Source organism: Camelus bactrianus, chromosome 12 (assembly GCF_048773025.1).
Source record: "Camelus bactrianus isolate YW-2024 breed Bactrian camel chromosome 12, ASM4877302v1, whole genome shotgun sequence".
In the NCBI taxonomy this organism is placed as follows: domain Eukaryota; kingdom Metazoa; phylum Chordata; class Mammalia; order Artiodactyla; family Camelidae; genus Camelus; species Camelus bactrianus.
In genome coordinates, this window is record NC_133550.1 from 17,354,542 (window position 1) to 17,368,520 (window position 13,979).

Sequence of the window (13,979 nt, forward strand, 5' to 3'; positions counted from 1 at the left end):
TTCGGCCCCTTTTGTCAGCCTTCGCCACCCAGCACCAGGAACTCGCCTTCCCAGCTTGCCGCGCGGCCGGGGGAGCAGCCCGGCGACCAGGAAACGGGAAAGATGGCGACTGCTCGGCGACGTTGAGGCCGCGTTGGGCGGTTCGGACTCAAGAGTGGTGAGCCCCGGACGGTGGAAGCGGTTCCTACTAGCTTGCAGAGAGGGCAAGAGTGAGGGCACGGCGGTGGCCCCTGCCTCCAGGACGAGGCGGGGAAGAATGCCTCAGGGAAGGGGCACGAGCTTGGAAAGCTCTGGCGGGCTGGAGCGAAGGGGCGCGGGCCCCAGGGGTAGTGTTGGCTCCTGGGGGCACAGGGCAGAACCTTGGACAATGTTCCCTGCCAGACCTTTGCCCATGGGCACAGTACCTGTGATACCCTAAGTCCGACCTTAGTCCTTCATGTTTCAAGTGGCCCTTGCACCAGGCAAACTGGAACTCTGGCTTTTCTCCCAGAACCAGTCATGCTTTCCCGCCTCTGCGCCTCCCGTGTTATTTCTTTTGCCAGGAATGCTTTCTTTCCGGCACCTTCAATTACACATCTTCAAATTCTACCTATACTTAAATGTTCAAGAGTCACTTCCTCTACAGCTCTTTCCAAATTTCCTTTTCCAAAGAAAGGAAAGTTCTTCTTTCAATTCCTGGTATAATTCATCTGAATTTTCATCTTGGTATGTGTTTCATACCCTCTGTTGTTCTCTAAGCTTCCAATGGACAGGATCTTGATTTGCTTTTGTAATGGACACAGCACCAAGCTTGATGCCTTGCATAAAGTGGATGCTTGATAAGTACAAACTTCATTGAATGAAAAAAAGACTCTGCCCCTGCCCTATGAGAACTGAGGAACTCACAGATCTGGAGCTTTGCAAGGGAGGCTGCTGGGAAGCAGTGGCCCGGCCAGGCCTAGTTATCTGCCCCCTGTGATAACTAGAACCTATAATAAAAGTTGCCTGTATTTGCTGTCTTCCTATTCTCACTTATCATTCTCTTCTAAACTTACTCCCCTCAGGCTTCCACTCTCTCTATTCCATTGTAACAGCTGTCAAGGTCACCAACCATTTCCGTTTTTCCAAATGCAAGGGTCACTCCTGTGACTCCTAGTCTTTCTCCACTTGACACAGATAACCACTCTCTCCTTGAAACACATTTTTTGCTTCTGTGATGTCATACTTTACTATTTTTTCCTTCTTTCTCACTGGCTGTTGTTTCTTTCCAGTTTTTAAATCTGGCTCCTCCTGTGCCTGACCTCTAAGTATTATAGTGTTCCAGAGCTCAATCCTGGGTCCTCTTTGATTTTCTTCTTTAACTATAATGGCTACTTAAGTAATATCATTTAATGTCCCATGACTTTAAAAGCTATCTGTACATTGATAACTCAAGTTTTTGTCTTCAGACTCTCTCCTGGGTTCCAGAATTACATTTTAAACGATCTTCTTGGACTCTCCACTTCGTTTTCTTACTGACATCTTAGCATTCAACATGGCCAAAATGAAACATTTGATTTCTTCCTAAATCTTTCCCTTCCTCAGTCTTCTCTGGCTATGAATGGCACCAAGAACTATTTAGGTTGATCAAACCATAAATTAAGGAACTATCTTTGTGTCCTCTTTTTATCAGTAAGTCTTGTCAACTCTGCCTTCAAAATATACCCTGAAGCTATATATCTTTCCACCGCCATTGCCACTTTCCTAGAGCAAGCCACTGTCAGCTCTTGGCTAGACCACCATAATAGCATTTTTAGTCATTCTGCTTCCACTCCTGCCTCCCTACTGTGGATTTCCTTCACATCACCAAAGTAATTCTTTGAAAATTTATAGGATCACACCACTTCCTGCTTAACACCTTTCTAAGGTTCCCACTGCAGTTAGATTAAAATCCATGTTCCTTTATCCTGGCCTAAAACACATTTCCATGATCTGACTTCTGCCTACCTCCCTGAACTCATCTTGAATCACTCTTCCCCCTGGGTCACTGCCACTGAGCCACACAAGTCTCTCTTTAATTGTCAGACATGCTAAGCTAGTTCTTGCCCCAGTGCCTTAGCACTTGCTGTCCCTTTTACCAAATAAGTTCTTTTCCCTGATTTTTACAGGCATTCTTTCCCATCATTCAAGTCTCAGCTCACATGTCATCTAAAAAATTCTTCCCAGAGCCATCTATCTCTTGTTCATACCGCCGCCTGTCACATCAACCTGTTTTAGTCTCCTTATTAGCGCTCATTACTGTTTGAAATTCCCTTATCTTTCTGCCTCACTGTTGGCTACTCCACTGGAATTTAAGCATTATGAGGCCAGAGACTTTGTTTGTTTACTCCTGTATCTCTCATACTAGAACAGTGTCCGGCACCTATGAGGTACTCACTGAATATTTCTTGAAAAGATGATGATGTCCAGGGTTCTATATAGAGAAGATAAAATAAGATCTAAGAAGTAGATCCTGAGGTTTAGGGATGATAATGGTGATGGTGGTATAGAGGCAGATTCATACTTGCTGTCATTTCAGCTCCTGGTTGAAGTATATTTTGTAGTCTGAAGGACAGTTGACTTGTGGCATGGTGTTCAGTGTCTCCCCCAGGCAGGATGGGGACAGAACAGATTCCTGCCCAAACTTTTTATGAGACTGGGTAATGATCAAGGCTACGAAAATCACAGTAGGAAATGTCAGTCAAAATATGTGTGACCTCTAGGTTTTGGTACACTTCTCCTCCCTCCTTCTCTTCCCCCCTCCTTTTTTTCTTTTTTAATTCTAAAATAATTATAGACTCACAGGAAGTTGCATAAACAGAGTGCATGGAGGTCCTGTGTACCCTTCACCAGTTAGAAGCACATTTCATTTAATCTGAGTAAAAGGAGTTTGTTTCTCTATTTGAATTTAGATTTTCCTTAGGGTGCTGATTATAAATTCAAATGTCAAAGTTACACTTTGTTTTTCTCTTTTGAGTTTTCTTTATGAGCTCAAGAGAACTTTCCTCCCTTAGATGTGTATGTGTTGACTGATGCTGGTGGATTGGCAGACCTAATAGACTCCTAAGATAAACACTACAGGATGTTTTTAGAGATAGCTAGTACACTATCATTCACTAACATTTTTTTCATACTCTTGCAGTCTAATTATAAAAATAAGGTGTACTCATTGACTCATTGTATACTTTTAGAAATGAATATATACAAAAGAAGAATCCCAGAGAGACAGTATAGTATTAATGAATAAGAATGGGTCTCTGGAGCCGGACTGCCTGAAACTCTGACACTTAACACCCGCACGTCTGTAGGCAAGTTACCGGAGCTTCAGTTTGTTCATCTGTAAAGCAGACATACCAGCATAGCTACCTCAGAGGGTTGTTTTGAGATTAAGTAAATTACATGTAAATCCTTTAGAGCAGTACCTAGTACATAATAAATACTTCTTTTTCCCATGACAGATGGCAGGAGAGCTGGCTGATAAGAAGGACCGTGATGCATCACCTTCCAAGGAGGAAAGGAAGCGATCTCGGACTCCTGACAGAGAACGGGATAGAGACCGGGACCGGAAGTCTTCCCCATCTAAAGATAGGAAACGGCATCGTTCCAGGGACAGGCGTCGAGGAGGCAGCCGTTCTCGCTCCCGTTCCCGCTCCAAGTCTACAGAAAGGTAAAGTGACTTTCTATGTTTGTTACAGTTACATGGGAAGGGAGTGTACATTTCGAACTTCTTCATTCTTGGTTCCTCTGATGCCTCCACTATTAGAACATTAGTCTTTCATACATTTCTCTACACCTAGTGACCCAGTAGCTCTTAAAGGTTAAGGGGAACTTATAAGGGGAGGAGGGGATAGCTCAAGTGGTAGAGCACATGCTTAGCATGCATGAGTTCCTGGGTTCAATCCCCAGTACCTCCTCCAAATATAAATAAATAAATAAACCTAATTATCTCCCCCTCATTAAACAAAAAAAAAAAAAAAAAAAAAAAGAGGGAACTTGTAAGATGAAGGTCCAGATGAAGGGAAGATGATTGAAAAAGAGAATTTATCTGTTCATGTGGTTTATGACCTGTGATTGCCATTAATACTTAGCAGTACAACTCTGAGCTGTAAGACCTTCGTAGAATTCCCTCATAACTTCCCCGGGAAGCAACATTTTCCAATTTGTAAGATATTACTTTGGGGAGAAAAGCGCATTGGAACCTTCTTAGGGTTGCAGTGAAGCCAGGTACTCAGAAAGTATCAAGTAATTTTTTTTTTCGAGGAGATAAACCAATTTTACTGTCCATCCTTATGTTATACAAAAATCTAGAAACAGGTTTGTAGAAGAATTAAATGAGAGGTAAATAAGGCAGCAGAAATAAGTTAAAATGGAATTATTTTCCATGTTATTGGGATGAAACAAGTGATTCCTTAAATGTCCTGTTTTCAGAGAACGCCGGCACAAAGAGCGAGAACGAGATAAAGAACGTGATCGGAATAAGAAGGACCGGGATCGGGATAAGGATGGGCACAGACGGGACAAGGACCGGAAGCGATCCAGGTACCTGAGGGAGTGGGAATGAGCTTTAGGGCAGCGCTCCCATCTCTTCCTCTCTGCATCTCTGCTGGGTCAGCTTCGTGGCAAAGTAAATTTTCCATAATGAACCCTGTTGGCAGTTACTGCAGGGCTGTCTTCTAGAAGGCGCTTTAGAAAGTATAATCGGTTAGTGATGTCACAGCCCCCTGAAGGTCAACTTGTTCTTAGAATTTAGAAATTAGTTTGAGGGAGGGAGGGTATAGCTCAGTGGCAGAGCGCATGCTTAGCATGCATGAGGTCCTGGGTTCAATCCCCAGTACCTCTTCTAAGAATAAATAAATAAATAAACCTAATCACCTCCCCACAAAAAGTAAAGGAAAAAAAGTTGAAACTAGTCTGATAAAGGTTGCCAGTCTACAAAACATCCCTTTAGCTCCATCAGACCATTCAGTTTTCTACTCAGAATGTACGACATATATTTGTTGAGATAGCTTAATGTCCTAGTATCTTGATTTCTTTGTTCTGGAAACTCTCTATGCAAAGTTTTTTTTTAGGCCCTGAGTGTGTAGCTTAGGATTCAGGCCAAAGGATAGAATTCTCGTAATAGATACAGTGGGGTTGTTTGAGAGTTCTCGTGGGTTAAGCTTATAGCAGGTGTGGGGAAAAGATTGCTGGGACTGGTAGGAAGGCGAAATGAGGGGACATATATAGTAATACCTGGGAAGGGGGGTGTGGGTGGCCATGTCAGCTAAATTCACTGTGTATTATAAAATAATGCAGATTTTTTTTCTTCTGAAATGTATATGCTATTTGGAGGATTTTTTTTTTAATTGAAGCATAGTTGATGTACAATATTGTGTTAGTTTCAGGTATACAGCAGAGTGATTCAGTTATATGTATTTTTTTTCCAGATTCTTTTCCATTATAGGCTATTATAAGATTTTGAATATAGCTCTCTGCTACACAGTAAATCCTCGTTGTTACCTATTCTATATGTAGTGGTGTGTATCTGTTAATCCCAAACTCCTTATTTATAACCATAAGTTTGTTTTCTATATCTGTGAGTCTGTTTCTGTTTTGTAAGTAAGTTCATTTGTGTTATTTTTTAGATTCCACATATAAGTGATACCATATATTTTTCTTTGTTTGACTTACTTCACTCAGTATGATAATCTCTGGGTTTATCCATGTTCCTGAAAATGGTAATACTTCATTCTTTTTTATAGTTGAGTAATATTTGGAGGAAATATATTTGATATCAGTATTGAAGACCCACTTCCCAGGAGAGATTAGTCTCAGAAAAGGAGATTCAGGTAGAATGGGGCCAAGATAGGGCCGTCATTAGGTTTCAGAGAAGGTGGAGTGACCAGGCCTGCAAAGGGAGCTTCAGGACATGTTGGATGACCATGGGCCAGTCTTGTAGAGTCGTGGGGAAACGTCCATCCTCCCTTTGGGGGCTCAGTCTGAACCTCATCCAGGGGCTAGAAGAAGACTGATAAGGAATTTTCTTCCTTTGCTTTCAAGTTTATCTCCTGGCCGAGGAAAAGATTTTAAGTCTCGGAAAGACAGAGACTCTAAGAAAGATGACGAGGATGAACATGGTGATAAGAAGCCTAAGGTAAAAAGAGGAAGGATTTTTTTTTCCTCATCTTCCTCTTCAGTTTAAGCCTAATTTTGTTGTTCTTCAAAGGGAGATAGCCTCTATGGACTGAAGTCCTGTGTTTTATCTTCAGGCCCAGCCATTATCCCTGGAGGAACTTCTGGCCAAGAAAAAGGCTGAGGAAGAAGCTGAGGCTAAGGTAAGAGCTTGAGGGGCTGTACTGGTTGGCTAGGGCTGCTATAACAGAACACCACAGACGGAGTGATGTAAGAAACAGAAATTAATTTTTCTCACAGTTCTGGAGGCTAGAAGACCGAGATCAAGTGAGGTGGTTTCTTCTGAGTCTTCTCTTCTTGGCTTATAGATGGATGTCTTTTCTGTCTTCATAGATCTTCCCTCTGTGTGCATGTGCCCCTGGTGTCTCTGTGTGTCCCCATTTTCTCTTCTTATAAGGACACAGTCACATTGGTTTAGGGCCCACCCATAGAGTCTCATTTTACCTCAGTCACCTCTTTAAAGGCTTTTTCTCCAAATACAGTCACATTCTGAGATACTGGGAGTTAGGGCTTCAACATCTGAATTTTGAGGGGAACACAGTTTAGCCCATAACAGGGTCCTAGGTCTATTTGTGTTTTCCTTAACAGGTTTATTGCCTGAGCAATTATTTGTGGGCCCCTTGCCATCTCCTCATCTGTGATGTGATTTATACCCTCCTCCCAGAACTTTTGAATACAGTTGCAATCTATTTTGTAGCCGAAGTTCCTCTCCAAAGCAGAACGAGAGGCTGAAGCCCTAAAGCGACGGCAACAGGAGGTGGAAGAGCGGCAGAGGATGCTTGAAGAAGAGAGGAAGAAAAGGAAACAGTTCCAAGACTTGGGCAGGAAAATGTTGGGTTCGTTTACTTACCCTGTGTAGCCCCTAGATGGGGGGGGGGGCAAGGACACACAACTGTGGGATGGGATTGTACTGTCATTCAGGAGAGCTGAAACCTGTTTGCTCTGAATTTGGAAGAGGGAAGGGTGGGGCAAGTGTATGAGAAAATTATCTGTTAGGTCTCCATTTCCCTATCCTAAATCTGCCCCTCTCCTTTTTTCTTTTTATTCTTTCTACTCACCTGGTATCTGTTGTCTGGATTTCCTCCATGTCCTCTCTTTTCTTCCATTGAGTTCGTCTGCAGCTCTGCTCTCTTTGGTCTGCAGAAGACCCTCAGGAGCGGGAGCGGCGGGAACGCAGGGAGAGGATGGAGCGGGAGACAAATGGAAATGAGGACGAGGAGGGGCGGCAGAAGATCCGGGAGGAGAAGGATAAGAGCAAGGAACTGCATGCCATTAAGGTGCAGGCCTCGGCTGTCCTCACGGTCCCCCTCCGTACACACGGGTGAGATCTGGCCATTCTAATCTCTGCATGTGAGATCTGGGCCTCCCCCTTGATAGGCTTTGTGTTCTGTCCCTGGGCAGGAGCGTTACCTGGGTGGCATCAAGAAGCGGCGCCGAACAAGGCATCTCAATGACCGCAAGTTTGTCTTTGAGTGGGATGCCTCTGAGGACACATCCATTGACTACAACCCCTTGTGAGTGGCTTGGGCCTAAGTGCTGGGTCTTTTAAACTAGGCAGTTTAGGAACCAGAGAGAACCAGTGACTACAGAGATAGAAGCACGATACGCCGGGATGGGGAGATGGGTGAACTGGTATAGTAGTCAGCCAGCCCTCTGGGTGAGGAAAGACTGTGGCTGGAAGGGGAACCACTACATGTTGGTTATTTGCCCTTCCATCCTTGTGCCGTAGCAGCCCCTTCCCTTTTCTTCCTCCTCTGTCTTGATCCCAGGTACAAAGAACGGCACCAAGTGCAGTTGTTGGGGCGAGGTTTCATTGCCGGCATCGACCTAAAGCAGCAAAAACGAGAGCAGTCGCGTTTCTATGGCGACCTAATGGAGAAGAGGCGGACGCTTGAAGAAAAGGAGCAGGAGGAGTGAGTGGTCAGGGCCACGGTGGTTGGACAGAGCCAAGTCTACAGAAAGGGGCTGAAGGACATGGACCCCACTTATTCCTCATGTCCTATTCCAGGGCAAGACTCCGCAAACTTCGTAAGAAGGAAGCCAAGCAACGCTGGGACGATCGGCATTGGTCCCAGAAGAAGTTGGATGAGATGACAGACAGGGACTGGCGGATCTTCCGTGAGGACTACAGCATCACCACCAAAGGTGGCAAGATCCCCAATCCCATCCGATCCTGGAAGGACTCTTCTCTGCCCCCACACATCTTGGAGGTCATCGATAAGTGTGGCTATAAGGTAAGAAGGAGCAGATTGGCCCAGAAGACCTGACACGTTCTCCCATTTTAGGGGATACAAAGTTAATTTGAGAACAGAATACTTTGTTCCTATACTGGTGCCTTCTCTGCCAGTGGGCACCAAGGTTACATTGTCTCTTGATTTCTTGGGTATGTATCGTCTGTTGATTGTGTTTCTTCCCAGGTCCCATTCCTGTGAATTGTGCTTGGTGTCTTCCCCTTGTGCTCAACTATGTGCCCACTCTGTCAGCAGTAGCCCGAGTAGTATAATTCTGCCTGTACCCATGACTTTCTCTGGGTCACTGCAGGAACCAACACCTATCCAGCGTCAGGCAATTCCCATTGGGCTACAGAATCGTGACATCATTGGAGTAGCTGAGACGGGCAGCGGCAAGACAGCAGCCTTCCTCATCCCGTTGCTGGTCTGGATAACCACTCTCCCCAAAATTGACAGGTGAGTCAGCTGACACCAGTTGGAGTGGGTTTGACTGGGTAAGAAAGGTAAAAGTGGCAAATGAGTGCTTGGTTTTCTTTAAAGTCTATAATCAGAAGCCCCCTTCTTTAGTCTGGGTCACATTCTAGGGAATAACTGGATCATAATATCAAAGAAGTGTACGATTTTATTGCTGGCAGGAACCACTCCCTGGAGAACTTGGCTATACCAGAGTCTGATTTTTAAGGGCAATCATTGCATTCTTTTCCCACCACCCTCCCCGTTCCCATAGCTGCCCTTAAGAGTGACTGTCTTGCTCCTGTTTGTGGTTGGATGGGAGCCAAAGCTCATGAAACTGTTGGATGCCCCTTTACCATAGGATCGAAGAGTCAGACCAGGGCCCTTATGCCATCATCCTGGCCCCTACTCGTGAGCTGGCTCAGCAGATTGAGGAAGAGACCATCAAGTTTGGGAAGCCACTGGGCATCCGCACTGTGGCTGTCATTGGCGGCATCTCCAGAGAAGACCAGGGCTTCAGGCTGCGCATGGGTTGTGAGGTTTGTTCACCTAGCCAGCAGCCGGCCTGCCATTTGGGAAGGCTCTCTGTTTTGGGACTTTGTTTCTATTTTCTGCCATAGATCTACAGTAAGTGAAGAGGGCTGGTTTATTTATATACACTGTTATTTATGGAGGACTTTGCACTGGGGATTATACTCCACGTGTCGTTAATTCTCACAACGACCATGTGAGAATAAATAATGGTATCTCCATTTTATAGATGAAACTGAGGCTCAGGTTAATAACTTGTCCAAAATCACAGCTGGCGATAGGCAGAGCTGAGATTCCTGTGTGAAGGCTGCGCTCTTAATCACTCTGCCAGACCACGTCATTGATTTTGTGTGTTGCCTCCTTCTTAGGGTAGGGGAGGAGAGCTTTTTACAAGAAGTCTGCTGCAGGAGTTGTCTTCTGCAGGCTTCTTAGTGGAATCCGTTTATACAACCCCTTCCATAGTATCCCTTAGTCTCTCTTTCATTTAAGAAAGTTCCTGTCAGTTTTGCCTTCTCTATCTAACCCCTGGACCTTACTCAAAGACCCCATTCATTCCTGAAAAAAGTCCGAAGTAGCAACAAGTGATTTCATGTCAATTCTCAGGAACTTTCACTGCCAAATGTAACTGGAGGTTGGGGTCCAAGTTCCTTAGCATTGGGGGGGGGGGTCTGTTGCCCAAGTGGGTGGATAGTTCACAGGAGGAAGAAAGGAGTACCTGCTGGGGCCACATATGATTCCATTGTACCTCCCAGATAGTGATCGCTACCCCGGGACGTCTGATTGATGTGCTAGAGAACCGCTACCTGGTGCTGAGCCGCTGTACCTACGTGGTTCTGGATGAGGCAGATAGGATGATTGACATGGGCTTTGAACCCGACGTCCAGAAGATCCTGGAGCACATGCCTGTCAGCAACCAGAAGCCAGACACAGATGAGGCTGAGGACCCTGAGAAGATGTTGGCCAACTTTGAGTCAGGAAAACATAAGTACCGCCAAGTAAGGCTGCTTCCCTTGCCTGGGAAAAGTTGGGCAAGTTGCCAAACCTCCTCTAGAGTCCTTCTTGCCCTCAAGCCCAGAGTACATGTTTCCAGAATGGTGAGGCATGGCTAGGTACCATCCTCCCACAGTCCTAGCAGTGTGGCCTCTTAGCTGAGCTCTGGAAAAATGATTCCAAAGTCACGCTGCTGTCCACCACAGATGCCGGCGAAGGCTCTCAGGCCTTCCTGTTATCGTAAGGTACAAAGTACCCTGCTGCACAGGCACTGAGGAAAGAAGTAGGAAGGCAAAGGGCAGTTTCCCGAGGCCCTATTTCCTCTCAAAACTTGCACCATGGCTCATTTTCGATTCTTTAGCTTGGGCTGTGCCGCCTGTGCTGATGGTGGGATCTGTAACGTGTCTGCCTGGGCCCAGGGCTGAACCTCCTGTTTTCACAGACAGTCATGTTCACGGCCACCATGCCCCCAGCGGTGGAGCGTCTGGCCCGGAGCTATCTTCGGCGGCCTGCTGTGGTGTACATTGGCTCTGCAGGCAAGCCCCATGAACGTGTGGAACAGAAGGTCTTCCTCATGTCAGAGTCAGAAAAGAGGTACGGGGGCAGCTGAGCCAGTGGGATGGAGAAGGGGCTTTTTTTAGAGTGAGTGGTGGCTGGAGGGTGATTGTTCTGCCATGTCAAAGAGCGCTATTTTCTTGTTCAGAATTCCATGGGCACTGGGGATCCTGGAATTGGTGTTCATAGACCAGGGTTGGGCGTTTCCCTTGGAGTGGAAGGTAGTGTGTGTCTCATTTTTCTCTTCCTCTTCTCCCCAGGAAAAAGCTGCTGGCAATCTTGGAGCAAGGCTTCGATCCACCCATCATCATTTTTGTCAACCAGAAGAAGGGCTGTGATGTTTTGGCCAAATCCCTGGAGAAGATGGGGGTGTGTCTGGCAGGGGAGAGCAAAGCCTGGTCTCTTTGGTGTTGCTTTCTGAAACTGCATGGGCCCCCTAGGCTCCTGCTTTCATCGATCACCCATTCTTGAACCTCTCTAGTATTTAACAAGTCAGGGTCAAGGGGGAAAGGGAGGTTGATGAGGACTGGGTCAATTGCTACGACTCCCTGTCCATTCCAGCAGTGCCAGCCTCAGCTACCTTGGGTCTTCCCCTAAGTGGGCTGGGGCCAGGAAGAGGTTTCGAGACATATATCCTGACAGGATCTGAGAATGTGAAATAGAGTGGGTTGAAGTTTCTCATGTTTATGTATGTTTGGAGAGCGGGTGGTGTGGTCAAGAGGGAGATGTTAGTGATCATTGTTCTTTGCCCCGATACTGTGAGGGGAAGGGTGTGACCTCTCCACTCAATGCTTAAATCTCCTTAAACTTCTTGGTCCCTGCTTTCCACCCTCATCCCTCACCTTCATTCTCTCTCACTACTTCTCATCTGTCTGCTCCACATCTCACTCGATTGCTTTACCTTTGACCTTGCCCTGTCTGTCCCCCATCTCTCCCATCCCTTTCTTCAGCTCATCTGTTCTCTTCTTACCTTCAATTGCCCTCATTCTGTCTCCTGCCTCCTTCCCCTTCTTCTCCCCTGCTGCTCTCTGCAACCCTCCCTCCCTGTCCCCCTCCCTCTTAACTTCTGTGTCTCTCCGTGATCCCACTGCTCTTTCATCACCTCACCATTCTTCCAACAGTACAATGCTTGTACACTGCATGGTGGGAAGGGCCAGGAGCAGCGAGAGTTTGCACTATCCAACCTCAAGGCTGGGGCCAAGGATATTTTGGTGGCTACAGACGTGGCGGGTCGTGGTATCGACATCCAAGATGTGTCTATGGTTGTCAACTATGACATGGCCAAAAACATTGAAGGTAAGTGCAGGGGAAAGCAGCTTTGATCCAGGAAAAGGGAGACTCCTTGCATGTTTCCCCTTGAAGCCAGGGTGTTGCACCAAGGATTGCTTGTCCCGGTGAGAAGAAAAGCTCGCCTGGTTGTGTCGTCCCAGCACTTAGGATAGCGCTGTCTTCAGGGTGGAGGAGAATGGAGCTGGGTCACTCGGTCTTAGTGTGGTGGGATGACCACTGTCAGCAGGGCTAGTGGGGAGAGCACCCGCTGTGTTTACTGCCCTCAGAGGTGCAGTGGGAAGGACGATGCCTTGAGAAGTGAAGGTTTCAGACACTGCTCGCCAGGGCGTCTGGTTTGGCACACTGAGTGACATTTGTCTCCCTCCCCAGATTATATCCACCGCATTGGCCGCACAGGACGAGCAGGCAAGAGTGGTGTGGCCATCACCTTCCTCACCAAAGAGGACTCTGCTGTGTTCTATGAGCTGAAGCAAGCCATCCTGGAGAGCCCAGTGTCATCCTGCCCCCCAGAGCTAGCCAACCACCCAGATGCCCAGCACAAGCCAGGCACCATCCTCACCAAGAAGCGCCGGGAAGAGACCATCTTCGCCTGACACAGCACCCTTCCCGTGGTTTCAGGCCATGCTCTGGAGCCTGTTCTTCAGGACCCTCACATCTCTTTCCAGGTCCTCACTCTTTCGGGGGCTTAGGAAACACTCAGACTCCCTGGCCTAGACCCTCAGGTCTGAAGGCCTGGCGTGGGCTGTAAAAGGAGAGGAGACTGCTCTGGGAGGCGAGAGAACAGATCACCATGGCTTGTGGCCCAGCTCTGCCCCTCTGGCGTGCTCTGGGATTGCATTGGGCCATCAGCTCTTGCCAGTTACAGGGGCAGCCAGTTGGCATTGCCTCCCAGACTGAACAAAAACCTGGCTGCCAGGCTGGGACTTCTTCGGCACAGACTTGACTGCGTGATCTGCAGCACTGTCGTTGCCCTAGATGACCCAGGGGATCTGGCACTGAGGATTATGGACCTTGGACTCTGACTGTCACTTTGACAGCTGTTTGCCCTTTTGGATTATAAAACAAGTTGAGAGCCTTGTTTAGAGATGTGCACGGTCCCTGTGCCAAGGGGTGCTGTGCACTCTAGGCATCCCTCACCCAGGGAATTTTTTTAGTCAATGTGGGGACAGGGTGAGCTGGCTTGAGTCCATCTTGAAGTCAGAGTGAAATTTCTGTTTTCTATTCTCTGAGAAGATGAGTTTGTATGTTCTGAGAATAAATACACGAATATTAAGGCTTTGTCTAGTTCTAGCTAAACTCATCTCCCAGGTTCTCCCTGGCACCACAGAGGTCAGGAGCCCAGCATTGGGCACGATAGGTTGACTTGGGAGATGAAAGAAAACCACTCTGGAGAAGAGCTTGGGGTCTAAGCTGATAGTCTGAGCCTATAGGAGGCACTTGAAGAGAGATGGAAAAGCCACTGACAGCAGGATCGGAGTGTGTCTTCCCTCCCCCGCTCTGGCCTCACAGAACTTGCAGCTCTGGCCTGGGCACCCTCTAGGGAACTTTGCACAAGGGTGAGGAAGGAAAGCAGCTGTGAAACTTTGGCAGGAGAGGCAGTCAGAACTCTCCCGCCCTGTTGCTGTGTGCTTGACATCAAGTCTTCAGACCCTTGCCTGTGGCTCCCTAATTGCTGAGCCCACTGCTCTGCTCATGGAGGGGCATGGAGACGGGCACCAGAGGCACCAAGGAGTGATGAGCTGGGCCCGGCTGAGTTTAGGT

The 13,979-nt window shown here is 47.1% G+C and overlaps 1 protein-coding gene across 1 annotated transcript; it reads left to right on the forward strand.

The window, feature by feature from the left end:
* DDX23 (DEAD-box helicase 23) lies at positions 1-13,491 on the forward strand. The gene is made up of 17 exons (XM_010964228.3): positions 1-157; positions 3,456-3,664; positions 4,426-4,536; positions 6,037-6,130; positions 6,246-6,311; positions 6,866-7,004; positions 7,312-7,445; positions 7,570-7,682; positions 7,938-8,081; positions 8,177-8,402; positions 8,710-8,855; positions 9,214-9,391; positions 10,136-10,378; positions 10,816-10,967; positions 11,189-11,297; positions 12,050-12,224; positions 12,588-13,491. The coding sequence occupies exons 2-17, from the start codon at positions 3,456-3,458 to the stop codon at positions 12,809-12,811; spliced, it is 2,463 nt and encodes an 820-aa protein (XP_010962530.1). The 5' UTR covers positions 1-157; the 3' UTR covers positions 12,812-13,491.
* The last annotated feature ends 488 nt before the right edge of the window (positions 13,492-13,979 follow it).

Excerpts from the sequence above, each read along its gene's own strand:
- DDX23 (XM_010964228.3), top strand. The coding sequence starts at position 3,456 with ATGGCAGGAGAGCTGGCTGATAAGAAGGACCGTGATGCATCACCTTCC. Across the intron at positions 8,082-8,176 it reads GAAGAAAAGGAGCAGGAGGA|GGCAAGACTCCGCAAACTTC; the intron begins GTGAGTGGTCAG and ends GTCCTATTCCAG. Across the intron at positions 8,403-8,709 it reads TCGATAAGTGTGGCTATAAG|GAACCAACACCTATCCAGCG; the intron begins GTAAGAAGGAGC and ends GGGTCACTGCAG.